This window comes from Haemorhous mexicanus, chromosome 29, assembly GCF_027477595.1.
Source record: "Haemorhous mexicanus isolate bHaeMex1 chromosome 29, bHaeMex1.pri, whole genome shotgun sequence".
In the NCBI taxonomy this organism is placed as follows: Eukaryota; Metazoa; Chordata; class Aves; order Passeriformes; family Fringillidae; genus Haemorhous; species Haemorhous mexicanus.
In genome coordinates, this window is record NC_082369.1 from 2,137,417 (window position 1) to 2,150,632 (window position 13,216).

A 13,216-nucleotide genomic window follows, 5' to 3' on the forward strand; every position below is an offset into this window, starting at 1 on the left:
GAAACAACCCATCCTGATCCAAACATCCCTTTTATTCCAGTAGCAGTGGCTGAGGCCAGAAGGGAAGGAGGCATGTGGTAGTGCAGGCACTTGGTGATGCAGGATGTAGCAGGATTGGGCCCAGCCCAGCCTGGCCACAGGGGCACCACCTGAGCTGTCAGTTGTGCAGGGCTGTGGGAGGGCTAGCCTGGAGGGACAGGCCTGCTGTGGCACTACACATCTGTGGCTGGACCCCACTCGTAGCCTTCATCCTGGTCTGAGTCATCCCTGGCCCGTGTGAACCTCCTCCTCACTGCCTCATGTTCGTATTCCCTAGGGAACAGAAGGGTGGTGAGGGCTCCGTGTGACAGGGACAGTGCCCTTCTGGGACTGTCCCCAGCCCTGGGCAGCTGCCATCCCCACCGCGGGGCACAGGGTACCTGATGCTGTCATTGCGCCTGCCCTGCTGTGGCCGTTCAAGCACCTGGGGAAGAAGAGGTGGGAGAGGTCAGGGGCAGGACAGGGGCTGTGCCCCAACCTGGGGCATTTGTCCCTGGACACCCAGAGCAGGGCATAGACACACAGCTGGACCCTGGAGCAGCCAAAGGTGATGCCCACCGCTAGGCACTGTGCCACCCTCTTCTGTCCCACCTTGTACCAGTCTAGGACAACCCACCTGTTCACTCTGGCTGTGGCTTGGGGCCAGCTGTGTTGGCTCAGAGGAGTCCAGGCTCTGGCTTGGGGCCAGCTGTGCTGGCTCAGAGGAACGGGCCAGCCCAGGCTGGTCATAGGCATCCTCTGCCTCGCCATCAGTGTAGGCGCCCGCCTCCCCATCCGTGGTGTCGTCGTAGTCGCTGTTGGCTTGGCTGTCACATGTCAGATAGCCTGAGGCCACTGTGCTTGGTGGGCTCAGCAGCTCCAGACTGTCCGCGGTAGCTACATCTGCCTGAGGGGTGGGGATGACAGAGACATGGGACCTCAGCCATGGGGGGCCATGTGCAGCCCCATCACGTGCCTGGCTGCAGCCCCAGGAGGCCAAGCCTCTCCACAGAGAGCCCGTGCCCTATACCTGCTCTGCTGTTGTCCAGACTGGCTGGCTTTGCTGTGTCCTTACGATGTCTTGGATTTGCTCATACCATGCATTGCCACTGCCACTGAGGCTGATGGTGGCTGTGAAGAGGTGGCTGCAATACTTCTTCATCTTGTTGGCCTGGGCATAGAGGCGCCGGGAGCTCTTCCTGGAGTCGGGCGCCAGCCACTGCCGCATGGCCTTGATGCCCTGGCGGCTCTCGGGCTCGCAGAACACCACCACTGGGTAGTACTGCACGTAATTGAGGCGTTCTACAGCCGAGGGCGTGATGTCCAGCAAGGCGTGCTTGTTCTGGGGCAGGGCACAGCCATCAGCCCTGCTGGGAGCAGGGATGAGGGCCATGGGCTTTCCACAGGCTCCAGCTGGCTCCAAGGGCATGGCAAAGGTCTCACCTTTTCTGCGATCTGCCGCACCGAGTCCAGCTTGATGACCTTGGATGATGCCCCATCTCCAGGCACGCTCGCTGCAGAACACAGAGATGGGGCATGAGAGGGGCTGCACCTCTGACAGCCCCAGGCTGGGCATGGCTGTGCCCAGCCCCAGGGCTGTGTCCCTCAGGGAGAGGAGGGGAAAGGGCGAATTAGCCCAGGAAGGTGTTGGGGTGTCATAGGGAGGGAACCAAGGTAAAGAACTTTCACAGGGCCTGGCTGCTGGATATCATTTTCTCCCCAGCATGGGGGCACTTACGGGCAATTTCGAACAGCTCAGGCAGCTCCCTGCTCAGCTTCTGCACAGCGATGTCTGCGATGGGGCCCAGGATCACCACTGGCCGCTTGAAGCTGGCTGTGGGAGGACAGAGGTGCTTAGGGTGGCTGGGGGCAAGGGCAGAGCTCCCAGCACCCAAGCACCCAGCCCTGCTCCTCCATGGTGCCCATAGGCCTGCAACTAGCCCTGCTCCTCCCAGGAGAGGAGGGCCCATCAGCATCCACAGCAGGGCAGCCCCAGGAGCCATGTCCCCAAGGTAGGTCAGGCTGTCCTGGTGCCCACCTTCCTTGAGGACCACCCTCTCATAGGGTGGGTAGCGCCCCTGCTTTGTGAGGGCAGACAGGTCCTCCCGGCTCTTCCGCAGCATCTTCTTGGCTCCCCGCAAGCCCCGCAGCTTCCAAAACTCAGCCCTTGCCCCGGAGGGGTTGGCACCAGACGTGGCTTTCAGCACCGACTCCAGGCTGGCAATCTGCTCGGCCCTGGGAGAGGAGAGGGCTCAGGACCTGCAGCCTCTCGGTTTGAGGAGCAGGTCAGGAGAAGGTGGCACCTTTGCTCGGTGGCACAGCCAGGTGAGGCCATGCTAGACTTCTCCCTCTGGGACTTTGGACAACTTGAGGGTCAGCTGCCTTACCACCCTGAGAAGGGATTTCACCAGCTCCTGCTTCCCACCACTGTCCCACCAGCCCTCGCCCTGCCTCTCACTGAGCCCACCATCCATGTCCCTGGCTCACTTGGGAGCCTTCTCTAGCTCTCCTTGTCTAGGGGCTGTTCCTGGCTCCATCCCTACCTGCTCCGGTTGGGGATGATGCCCTTTTCCTGCTCCTGCAGGTCTCTGCCCATGCGCACAGCCAGCCAGCTCCCCAGCCTGCCCCGGTACATGGTGTCCAGCACGTGGAACACGTCCCCACGGACAAAGCTGAGCCCTGACGGCGTATCCTTCTCAAAGTCAAAGTGTGTCCGGATGTAGAACGAGTCACCCACATTGGACAAGACCATCTTCCTGTAAACTGAAGCCCAGGGCAAGAGGGACCATCAGGGGAGGAGATGGCTGAGGAAGAAGATGCTGGAGAAATTTGGGAAGGCACTAGGCTGGCTCAGAGGCTCCACAGTAGCCCTTGATGCTAAGAAGGGTATTAGGGAAAGGGTTTTCCTTTTCCTCTCATGGCACTCTCAGGCATGCTGGGGACAGTAGGATCTGACTTGCCAGCACATACTGGCCTCTCTAGGCTAAGCCATGGAGAGGCCAGTTTCTCTCCAGAAAGCCCCTGTGTTCCAGGAAGCCGAGGCAGAAACAGGGCTGGGATGGTCTGGTCCCCTCCCATCAGCACTGTGGAGGAGGAGAAGGAGGGGAAGAAGGACCACCCTGAAGGGACAGGAAGGGCCATGGCAAGTCCAGCAAGTCTGATGCTTGCCCAGAAGAGACAGAGGATGGAGAGGCTCAAGCCCAGGATGAGCCTTGTCACCACTCACTGTCCTGCTTGCTCTGGATCCACAGCGTGACCTCCTCGCCCGGGGGCAGGGCCATGAGATATTCCACAGCCTCCTCACGGGTCATGTTCTGGAAACTGGTGTCATTCACCTGCCACAGAAAAGCACTTGGACATGGTCCTGCCAGCAGGACAGAGGGCATGGGCACCAGCAGGGGACCCAGGGACAGCAGTGCCCAGGGCAGAGTGGGAGAGGGAAGTGATCACTGTCACCCTGGAGGTGATACCCTGGGGAGATTTTGGACCCAAAAGTGCTGGGGGCAGTCCAGGTGCAGCAGCATATGAAGCATTTCAGCCTCGGGTACCTGCAGGATCTGGTCACCTTCCTGAACACCCTGGCTGTCAGCTAGGCTCCCCTCCTGCACGCTCGACACGAAGATGCCCACATCGTTCCCACCCGTCAGCCGTAGCCCCACACTCTTGGCCTTCACAAACTGCACGACCCTGGAGCTGGTGCTGTACCTGCCACATGGAAGTACAGTCAGCCCAGAGGTGATATGCGTGGACAGGACAGGGAGGCGCTGACCCTGTCACCCCAACCCTGTGACACAGCAGCTCCTCATGTCCCCCAGCCATTCCCCTTGCCTCTTGCAGACATACCCGTCCTTGTGGGTAGCTCGGGCAGTAAGGCTGGTGTGGGGGCTGTGCCCATCCCGCTCTGTGGCTTCCAGAAGGTCTGCAGAAAGGAGAGCTGGTCTAGGAGCAGCAGCAGCTGTGCCGAGGCACAGGGAGCCCTGGCATGGCTCTGCTGGGGCTTTGGGCAGTGGAGATGCACAGGAGCCTGGAGCCCCCCCACTCACCTGGGCCCTGAGCATCAGCTACAGTCACCTTGGCCACAGGCTCCCTGTTCGATCGTCTCCTCTCCCTGGAAGAAGGTCGAGCAGGATTTAGGCAGGGAATGTGGGCAGTGGAGACAGCAGAGCAAAGCTGGGCATGGCAGTACCACCTCCACAGATACTGGCTTAGGAATGGAGAACCAGCATCCTCAGACAGGTGGAGAACACAGAAGGATCTGCCAGGGGCCAGAGGGGCTCATGGGGACAGTGTGGGCCTTACGGTGATTTTGTCCTGGCAGCAGCTGGAGATCGTGGGGAGGGCTCTTGAGATGGCGTATGGGACAGCTCAGAGTCAATGTCTGAGATATCTGCAGGCACAGGAAGGGAGATGCAGCAGTGGCCACGCAGCCCCCGTGGTGTGTGACTGACCCTGGCCTCACCACCGCGTCCTCTCACCGTCCATCCGGGAGCTGTCGCTCTGGCTGTCAACGTCAGGGATGTTGACCAGAAACTGCCGGTGGTCACGGAGGATGAGCAGGGTCAGGATCCCCTCTGTCTGCTCAATGAGCTGCTGGGTTTCAGCCAAGGACATGTCCTGGCTGGCTACCCCATTGATCTGGAGGGGCAGAGTGGGAGGCCTCAGGGCACCTGCTCCTGGGACAGTCACTCCCAGGAACACCCCACGGGGATGGGATACTCTGACTGCCATCTTCCTGGTCCCTTCCCAGCTCCTCCAGGCCAGCCCTAGCTCCTGCAGCTTCACCTATTCTGTGTCCCTGTTCCTGGCTGCTTCCCAATGTAACCTCATTTTGGACAGAGGAAACAGCATGGTTTGTTAACACCCACTTCTGCTTGCCTGGGGCTCTGCCTACAGGCAGGATTGCAGGACCCCTCAGACACCTGAGCCTCAGTTTTCCTTTGCCCTGGGGCCAGCACTGTCCTTCCATGCCCTTGCCTGATGCAGGGAGTCAGGCCCCAAGCAGGCCCCGGAGCTGAGATCTCCCTCAGTGGTAGCTGCTTTTCCCAACCGACTGTTTACCCCAGAGTCACTGTGGCACCAGATCCCAGCAGCCACAGGTCTGCCTGGACGAGGTGTGCAAACAAAGGGTCTCCCTCCCTTCTATTTCCTCCTCCCTAAATACTTTAGGCATCATTTTATCTGACAAACACCTGTGACTGTCATCCAGTGGGGACACAGACACACAGTGGGGAACCACACACCGTGGGGACAGTGGGGTAAACACGACCCCACTGTGCCAGCAGGACATGCCACCAGCCCTGGCAGCAGGGAGCTGATCCCTAGGACAGCGAGAGGGGCTGGGGCAGAGGCAGAACTGCCTCCAGCATGGCCGTGGCTGGGCCCTGGCAGTGACACCAGCCAGGGACGAGCCCTCCAAAGAGGGGCAGATGAGACTCCCAATGAGTGCCCTGCACCCCAGGGCCCCCATACCTTCAGGATGAGGTCTCCCTCCTGCAAGGAGTTGCCCTTGGCCGCCAGCCCGCTCTCCACTATGTGCTTGATGAAAAGTTGACTCCCCAGCTTCAGGCCATACTCTGCACCAGAGAGAGCCATGATGGTAGCAGAGTCAGGCAGATGCAAGACCCCCTCCAGGTCCCCGCTCAGCACTACCCCCACAAGCCCTAGCTCCCCTTGGGGTACTGGCAAGCCACAAAGCTGAGCTCTGTAGCCCCCAGCTGAGGGGAGGAGGTTTAGTGCACCCAGCATGGCATGCACTGTCCCCGTGCTGCAGCCAGGCCCTGGCACCCACCCAACTATCATCTCCTCCCTGGGGGAAGGCATGGCCAGAAATCAGGCAACAAGACCGAGGGACAGCAGGAGCAGGAGGGCCTCACCCTCATTCTGCTTCTGTTTCACCAGGACTGAGGTGATAGGCTTCATTGGCACATCCTGGCAAGGCAGCCGCTTGAAGCCCGACACCAGGGCCAGCCCGTTGGTGTCCCCATCCCGGCCAAAGGAGCAATGTTGGCCCCGGCCTCTCCGATCTGAGCCACTCTGCATCCAGTGGCTGCTGTCCTGGCTCCGCCTCCGGCTCCGTGACACCAGCTTGTGGTGGCGACGGTCATTGTGCTGGTGACCAGAGCTCCTCTCACTGGACGAGTCCCCATCGTAGCCCTGGCTGTGATCCAGGTCATCCCGGGAGCGGTGCAGCCTGTACTCCTCATCTGAGTCAAAGTGTCGGGGCACAGCAGGGGACCCAGGGCTGCTCTTGCTCACAGGGAGATAAATCTTCTTTGGTCTTTTCAGTGTCTGCAGGTGCACAGTGAGCAGAAGAGGATGGTGAGTACAGCTGTGTCTGCCAGGAGATGTCCCTGCAGCAATTCCCAAGCCTCAAACCTTGGGCACGTGTGCACAGGGGATCTGGGATGGGGACAGGCGCCACTGCAATAACCCATGGGCTTCTGGGCTTTATATGAGTCCAGATCCGGCTAGCTCAGACTCTAGCCCATACAGACTTGCACAGACGAAAGTAAGAGCCGAGAAGCTCTCTTCTCCACGTGGGCACGAGTATCCTGTTTATTGGCTTGGGACAGGACAGTCCTGGCAACGACGACCAGCCGGGTGGAAGACAGGGAGTGGCGCCCGTGCAGTGGAGTTTTATACCCACGGGAATGGGGGCGGGGAGAGAGGACCGCGGCCAATGGGATCCCATTGGGGAGGGGCGAGGGGAGGGGTAACCATGGGACAGACCACCAGGTGTGTATACCGGGGGGGTGTGTGAGGGGGGACCATGTGATGGGGGAGAGAAAAAAAACCATCCACGTGACCTAACATACTCAGTAAAAAATTCCCATCACCCAGTGCAAAACAACAACTAAATAAACTATTTAGTGCAATACAACACACCAGCATGGGCATGACGCCAGCCCCCATCCCACCACAGAGCACACTCACAATGTTGGCAATCTTGCCACAGGTTTTAAGTGTCTGGATGGCGACAGAGGATAGGACGTTCTCCATGGAAAGGCCATTCACCATCACAATGTGATCCTTCTTCCTGGGAGGGAAACTGCAGCTGAGACGCTGTCCCAGGCACAGCTCCCAGCCCAGGGAGCTGGTGGGGTGGTGAGTGTACCCCAAGGGATCCCATTCCAGCCAGGCAGGGCAACAGTGGTGCTGACCCCATCCCAGCAGGAGCGATTCTCCATCCTTCCCAGCCTTGCTGGCAGCGAGCACCCCCCTCTGGCCCCATGTCCCCGTGCACTCACTGGAGCTGACCCATTGCTGGTCCCCCAGACACCACATCTGAAACAAACACCGCTGTGTCCCCGGTTGTCCTGTTGGGACGGTCACGGCCTCCGGAGACAGCAAATCCAAAGCCCCATTGATGGTCCTGGTGGGCGTGGGCAGAAGGGGGTCAGGCAGAATTGACTCCACAGACCCCATCCCCTCCCACAGTGGGGTCACCCCAGGAGACACTCACCTTGCTCAGTGTCACCGTGTGCTGCTCCCAGATCACCATCTCCTCCATGGTGGGCACCCACCAGCACAAGCTGGGGAGGGTCTCGGTGGCAGGCGGACGGCTGGGGGGCTCTGAACGGCTCCTCTTTGCAGCTGCCGGCCCCTTCCTCAATCCAACATCAGGCTGCAACAAAGAGCAGCAGCAAAACTGAGCCATAAGCACCAGGGACTGTGAGGCTGCAGGGGACAGAGCCCCATGGGGCCAGGACCCTGGGACTGGCAGCTATGGCACACTCCAGCTAACCCTGCATGGCTCTGAACCCAGAGCTGCCTCTGTGCACCACGACATCACTTCCTGGGGATCCATCTCCATCCCCGCAGACATGAGTCCATGGAAGGGGGGATTTTACGCTGGACTCATCTCCATGGCCAGGACCCGCTGTCCATGCCATCTTCGTGGTCTGACTCCCCTCTGTCTTCCTGGAGCTGGCAGGCCTTGGGGTGCTGCTCTGGATGGTGTTTTAGTGCCTGTCCGACCACTCTGGGCTTCGGCAGCTCTGCCAACTGGTTTGGTAGCACCACTGCCCCAGTTTCACCATTTGATTTCTCTGGGTTTTCCCCAAATCCAGTGTTTTCCATCTAAGGCAGACAAGCCTGACTGACAGAATAATGTCCCTTTGAGGCTGAAACTTCTGGGATGGGCCCAGGAATCTCCACCAGCTCCTGATTCCCTGTAGGTAATGTCAGTATGAACCCAGAGAGACATGGGTTCCCAAGATGGTGGGAGACAGCAGGACCAGAGCCTCCCACCAGTTCCCGTGGGGTGGAACAAGGACAGGCCACTTAGTTCAGGGCCTCACAGAATCACAAAATCATCAAAGGAGGAAGAGGCCTTCAAGATCATCAAATCCAGCTGTCACTCCAACACCACCATAATCACCCCTAAACCATGTCCCCAAGTGTCCCATCCAGATGCCTCTTGAATGCTTCCAGGGATGATGACTCCAGCACCTCTCTGGACAACTTATTCCATTGCCTGACCACTCTTTCAGTGAAAAAAATTATCTAGCATCTAATCTGAACCTCCATTGGTGCAGTTTGAGGCCACTTCCCTCTGGTCCTGACACTTGGCAGAAGAGGCTGATGCCCACCTCACTACAATCTCCTTTGGGGAGAGCAATGAGGACCCCTGAGCACCCCTCTCCAAACTGCATGCCCTCAGTTCCCATGGCACCACACGGGCATGGTGTCTGAGGGCTCTGGAGTGGCTGTGCTGGGGCTGTGCTCATTCCTAACAGCCCCCAACACAGCTCAGCCACCCTCAGCCCTGCCAGGGATGCCTACATTGGTGCCACAGGGAGCTCAAAACCTCCACAAGCCCTTTGGGAATTGGCCACGGGGCAGCTTTGGTGGGACAGAGACACCTCGAGGGCAATGCCAGGGTGAAGCCACATCAGGGATGTGGCAGTGAGCAGCCAGCCTTGGACAAGTGAGGCAGCACAGCCCTGGCACAAGGACATCCCATGGGCAGCCCCAGATGGAGCAGAGCTGAGGCAGCCGGGGCTGCCCCCAAAATGAGACCAGCCTGAAAAGAGACCCAGCTCACTGCAGCCCAGGGAGGGCTGGGGGAGGCCTGGGGTAATCATTCACCTGACAGGCAGGCTGCAGCCACGGGTGTGGAGGGCAAAGTCCCCTCTGCGTCACCAGCTGCCGAAACCAGCCTGAGTGCCTCCCTGCCACTCAGGGACACGTGGGACCAGGGGGTAGCTGGGGCTGGGCAGGACCCCAGTGTGGCAGCACCCACTGTCCTGGCACTGGGAAAGTTGATAACGAACAGGAACTCCCAGAGTGGCATTGGGGTGGTTTCAGCTGTGTCACCAGTGTTGTTTGTGCTCCCTGGTCACCTACAGGTGACACGGTGTGAGCTACAGGTCCAAGAGAGACCAACCTGGAGCAGCCAGATCATCCCCCTCCCTAGGGTGGTGACATCTACTGTGTTAGAGCCACCCCCGATGCCACCCAATACAGCCCCTCACTGTCTGCAGCTGGCTCCCTCTACCGTCCCACCGTGGTGCCACAAACTGGCCACAAACTTGCCTTCTACTGCTGCCCGTTGCTCTCTCCAGGCAGTGGCTGGAGCTGCATGGGGATGGCAGCAGCTCCAGCAGCACAGGCAGCGTGCCTACGGTGCCACCAAGTCCTGTCCCTGTCCCCAGTCTCCCCACAAGACCTGGCGTAGGGCCTGCACCAGCCAAAGGCCGAGGCTGGCAGCAGGAGGAGCCGGCTGAGCCGGTTTCCGACAGAAACCAGCCCGCAGTTGGAATGGCCCCGCAGGGAGAGGCAGTATCTGGGCAGAGCTGACCACTGCCCAGCGCGACACACCCAGCACTGGACACCGGCAGCACTTGGAGCCCCACACCGCCCCACACATGTACCCTGGCACCACCTCCCAGGGATTTGAAGCCAAACAAAGGCAAGCTCTGCTGGGGCAGCTCAACCTACGGCCAGGTCCCCAGTTCGGGGCTGTGCCTGGCCTCGGGTGACGCCCCCAACAACGCCCTCCATGCGGACAGCAACGAGTCGAGGGGTCCTTTATCGGAAAGTGACACACACAGTCCACCCCAGCCGTGCACACAGCCAACCCCACGACCCATAGTGTTTCCGAACCCCCTTTCCCTGATAGGGCTCTTCACACCACAACAGGGCTCCTCATCCTGACAACCTCAAAGCCTTCCTGGGATCAGCGAGGTACCTCCTCTCAGTGGGTACCACTCGTCCCTTGTCTGGTCCTGGCCATGGAGCACTGAGGGCCCGGATCCCTCCAGAGGCTGCTCTATCTCAGCCCCACCCAAATAGCGATGGGCTGATCCCGACCACCTGCTCTGGGAAAAGGTCTCTGGAAGGGCTCTATCCCAGCCCCACCCAAATAGCGATGGGCTGATCCCGACCACCCGCTCTGGGAAAAGGTCTCTGCAAGGGCTACCCCGGACCGAGTGTAAACCGGCAGCAGAGAGGCACGTCCTCCAGCCCTGGGGCGAGGAGCTCCGATCCGTCCGGGGTATGTCCCTGCAGAGCTCCAGGAGGGTCACTAGTTCCTGGAGCCAGCCAGGGAGGGACAAAGCATGGCCAGTTCCCCAGGTAAAAGCACGGCTGAAAGCTAGAAAGCAGGGCTGACAAATCCCGGGGAACAGAATTAGGCACTCACCGAGCCTGGGATCCGACCAGGAAGGAGCTGAGCTCCCGGGCTGGTGGCAGTGGTGTCACTCCAGGGTGCCTTGCGTAACCCTTTGTGGCCCAGACTCTGCCTGCAGCGGGGAAGGAGCAGGAAGGGGGTTCCGGGGGCAGCTTCCCGGGCACAGCAGGTCTCCCGGAGGGCTGTCCCTGGTGTCCTCCACCGTGATGGTGGCTCAGCCACCTGCACTCATCGCCGTCCCAGCGCTGCACCGGGACAGGCTCACAGGATGCTGGCGGTGGCGGTGCCTGCAGGCAGGGGTTCCTCTGCCCCAATCCCTGTCCTACCCAGGGAAGCGGTGGGACTCTGTCCCAGACTCCCAAACCCTCCCAGCATTACCCATCGTCCCAAGAGGGGACGGACACGGGGGCCAGCCTTGGGATCCGTGTTCTGGGAGGTGTGGGGGAAGCTGGTAATGGCTGCTGCCCCCTCTCCTCCCCTTCCCTTGCCCCTGTCCGCACCTGAGGACCAGACCCCCGTTATCCCTCGTCCCGCGGGGCCGCTTTCCGGCGGTGACAGCGATCAGGTCCACGCCGCGCTTCTCCGCCTCCCGCCGGGGCCGGTACCGCTCCCAGCCCAGAGCCGAAGCAGCGTGGGGGGACCAGTTTCTACGGAAGCCCCCGGCCCGCAGCCGCCAGCCCGGAGCCGGAGCCATGCCGCCGCCTGCCCCTCTGCTCGCTCCTCGGCACCAGCTGCTCCCGCCCGAGCCCAGCGGGGAGCCTGGAGCGGCTCCCGCCGCTCCCTAGGACCAGCCACAGTCGGGAGCCCGGCTGGCGGGGGCCGGCGCCGCCGAGCAGCATCATTAGTGCCGGCGGCCCCGGCGTTGCCTCCCAGCAGCGGCTACCCATCCGGGGCACGCGTGGCCCCGAGGCTCCGAGAACCGGCGGGGCCGGCCCGGGCTGACCCGCGCCCCGGGGCTGACCCGGGCCGGGCTGCGCCACTAGATGGTGCCGCGGGGTCGGGAGGAGCCGGGCCCCGGCTTGGGCTGAGAATCGGCGGCGCTAAACGGCGCCGGGGCCGCGCAGGGAGGAGGGAGCGTGTCCGGGTCCCGGTGCACCGCAGGCCCGGTCCAGCCCGGCGGGTTGTGCGGTTACCAGAAGCTCTCGGAGACAATTATGGGGGGGGGAAGGTGGCGCGGAGCGGGCAGGCACCACCCGCCACCGGGAAGGCTCCCGGAGGGCCCCGGTCGGGCCGGGGCAACGCGGTGGGAACCGAGACGCGCGCTCTACAGCGCTGGGCGGGCCATACCCCCGACGGAGCCCCGCCCTTCCGCCTGCCGCCGTCATGGGTACCCACAGGTCACGCCCCCGCTGCCATGGCGACCGGCAGACTCCCGCCCCCCCGGAGCCCCTCCTCCACTGCCATAGCAACTGGCAGACAGGCAGGCCCCGCCCCCCTCGGAGCCCCTCCCCGGTGCCATGGTGACCGCAGGCCACGCCCCCCGACCCTGTGGTGTTTCCCCCTCCACCGGAGGTGTCGCGGCCGCCGCACCGTGAGAGATCGGCGGGAGCTGCTGTGGCCTCCCTTGTCCCTCCCCGCCCCCATCGAATCCCACAGCCCGCCGGTTATCGCGACAGCCCTTCGCCGCATCGCAATTAACTCCGGCGGAAAAGCCCCGCTGTGCTTCCGGCACTATTCGGGGCGTGTCTGGCCGCAGCGCCTCCCGCGTTCTATGGTCCGCGGCGCTCCCAGGGTCCCCCGCGCCGCGGCCGGTACCCGGGAGGAGTGCGGCGGCGGGCGCTGGCCTGTCCGGGGCCTGTCTTGCCCCGGGGCTGCGCCTGCCCGCGGCCGCTATGGAGCTGGAGGTGCCTGAGGAGGCGGAGGGCTCGGCCGCGGCGAGTGCCGGTGCCATCACTCCGGAGGCCGGCGTAGGGGGACCGGACGCGTCAGGAGGTAACGCGCCGCGAGCACCGGGGGCCGCCCCTGGCTGTCCCGCACCCGGCCGGGCCCCGGCGTGTCCCCCGTGTCCCGCCGGCTCGCAGTGGTTCAGCCCAGCCGTAACCCCGGCCGGGCCCCCCCCGCTGGGCGCTCGGAGTGGTTCGGTCCAGCCCGCCCCCCTCCCCGGAGTGCGCCCCCCCGCCCCAGACACCGCGTGGTCCCGTCAAACTGCTGCTTCCCTTCCCCCATTCTCCCCCGGACCCGGGATGGTTCCGCCCCCGACAGGGACACCGGCGTGGGGCTCCCCCGTCTCTGTCCTCGGGAGTCTCGGAGCTGCGAGGGGCAGCGGCGACGCCCGGACCACCGTGCGAGGCACAAGCCGCCCACCTCCTGCACTACCCCCGGAACCGGCCCCGGCTGGGCCTGGAAGGCCGTGGCGGGACCGTCCTGTCCCGTCCGCTCATGGGGGTCGCGCCTCGGAGATCACAGGGTCGGGGGGCAGGCAGACCCTGGCAGCGGGGGTGGGGGGCTTTGTCACCGGCCGGAGTCCCTCCCGTCGGAGGGGGCCCGTTTGTCAGGGCCCAGAGCGAGCCGAGCCCGGCAGCGGCATTAGCAGAAGGTTTGGGGTTCCTAAGTGACAGGATGGAT

General features: G+C 62.5%; 2 protein-coding genes across 10 annotated transcripts in view; one reads left to right on the top strand and one right to left on the bottom strand.

The window, feature by feature from the left end:
- Positions 1-17: 17 nt before the first annotated feature.
- Positions 18-11,502, bottom strand: TJP3 (tight junction protein 3). Of its 2 annotated transcripts, XM_059870251.1 has the most exons (21): positions 11,152-11,494; positions 10,664-10,763; positions 7,481-7,642; positions 7,266-7,390; positions 6,952-7,054; positions 5,892-6,306; positions 5,488-5,591; positions 4,494-4,653; positions 4,318-4,405; positions 4,062-4,126; positions 3,862-3,937; positions 3,567-3,723; positions 3,245-3,353; positions 2,562-2,781; positions 2,057-2,253; positions 1,757-1,852; positions 1,462-1,532; positions 1,049-1,360; positions 656-925; positions 420-463; positions 18-312 (listed from the first exon to the last, which is right to left on the bottom strand). In XM_059870251.1, the coding sequence occupies exons 1-21, from the start codon at positions 11,343-11,345 to the stop codon at positions 213-215; spliced, it is 3,168 nt and encodes a 1,055-aa protein (XP_059726234.1). In that variant the 5' UTR covers positions 11,346-11,494; the 3' UTR covers positions 18-212. The 2 variants fall into 2 exon arrangements, with proteins under 2 accessions (XP_059726234.1, XP_059726233.1); XM_059870250.1 differs by having other exon boundaries at positions 18-463; positions 11,152-11,502.
- Positions 11,503-12,164: 662 nt separating this feature from the next.
- PIP5K1C (phosphatidylinositol-4-phosphate 5-kinase type 1 gamma) overlaps positions 12,165-13,216 on the top strand; it is a 51,565-nt gene continuing 50,513 nt past the window's right edge. For 4 of the 8 annotated variants that reach the window (XM_059870149.1, XM_059870146.1, XM_059870147.1 and 1 more), the window contains exon 1: positions 12,166-12,583. In XM_059870149.1, coding sequence (XP_059726132.1) covers positions 12,484-12,583 — 100 coding nt within the window. In that variant the 5' untranslated portion in view covers positions 12,166-12,483. Of the gene's footprint in view, positions 12,584-13,216 lie in introns of all 8 variants that reach the window. The other 4 variants (XM_059870148.1, XM_059870151.1, XM_059870145.1 and 1 more) reach the window with 3 other exon arrangements.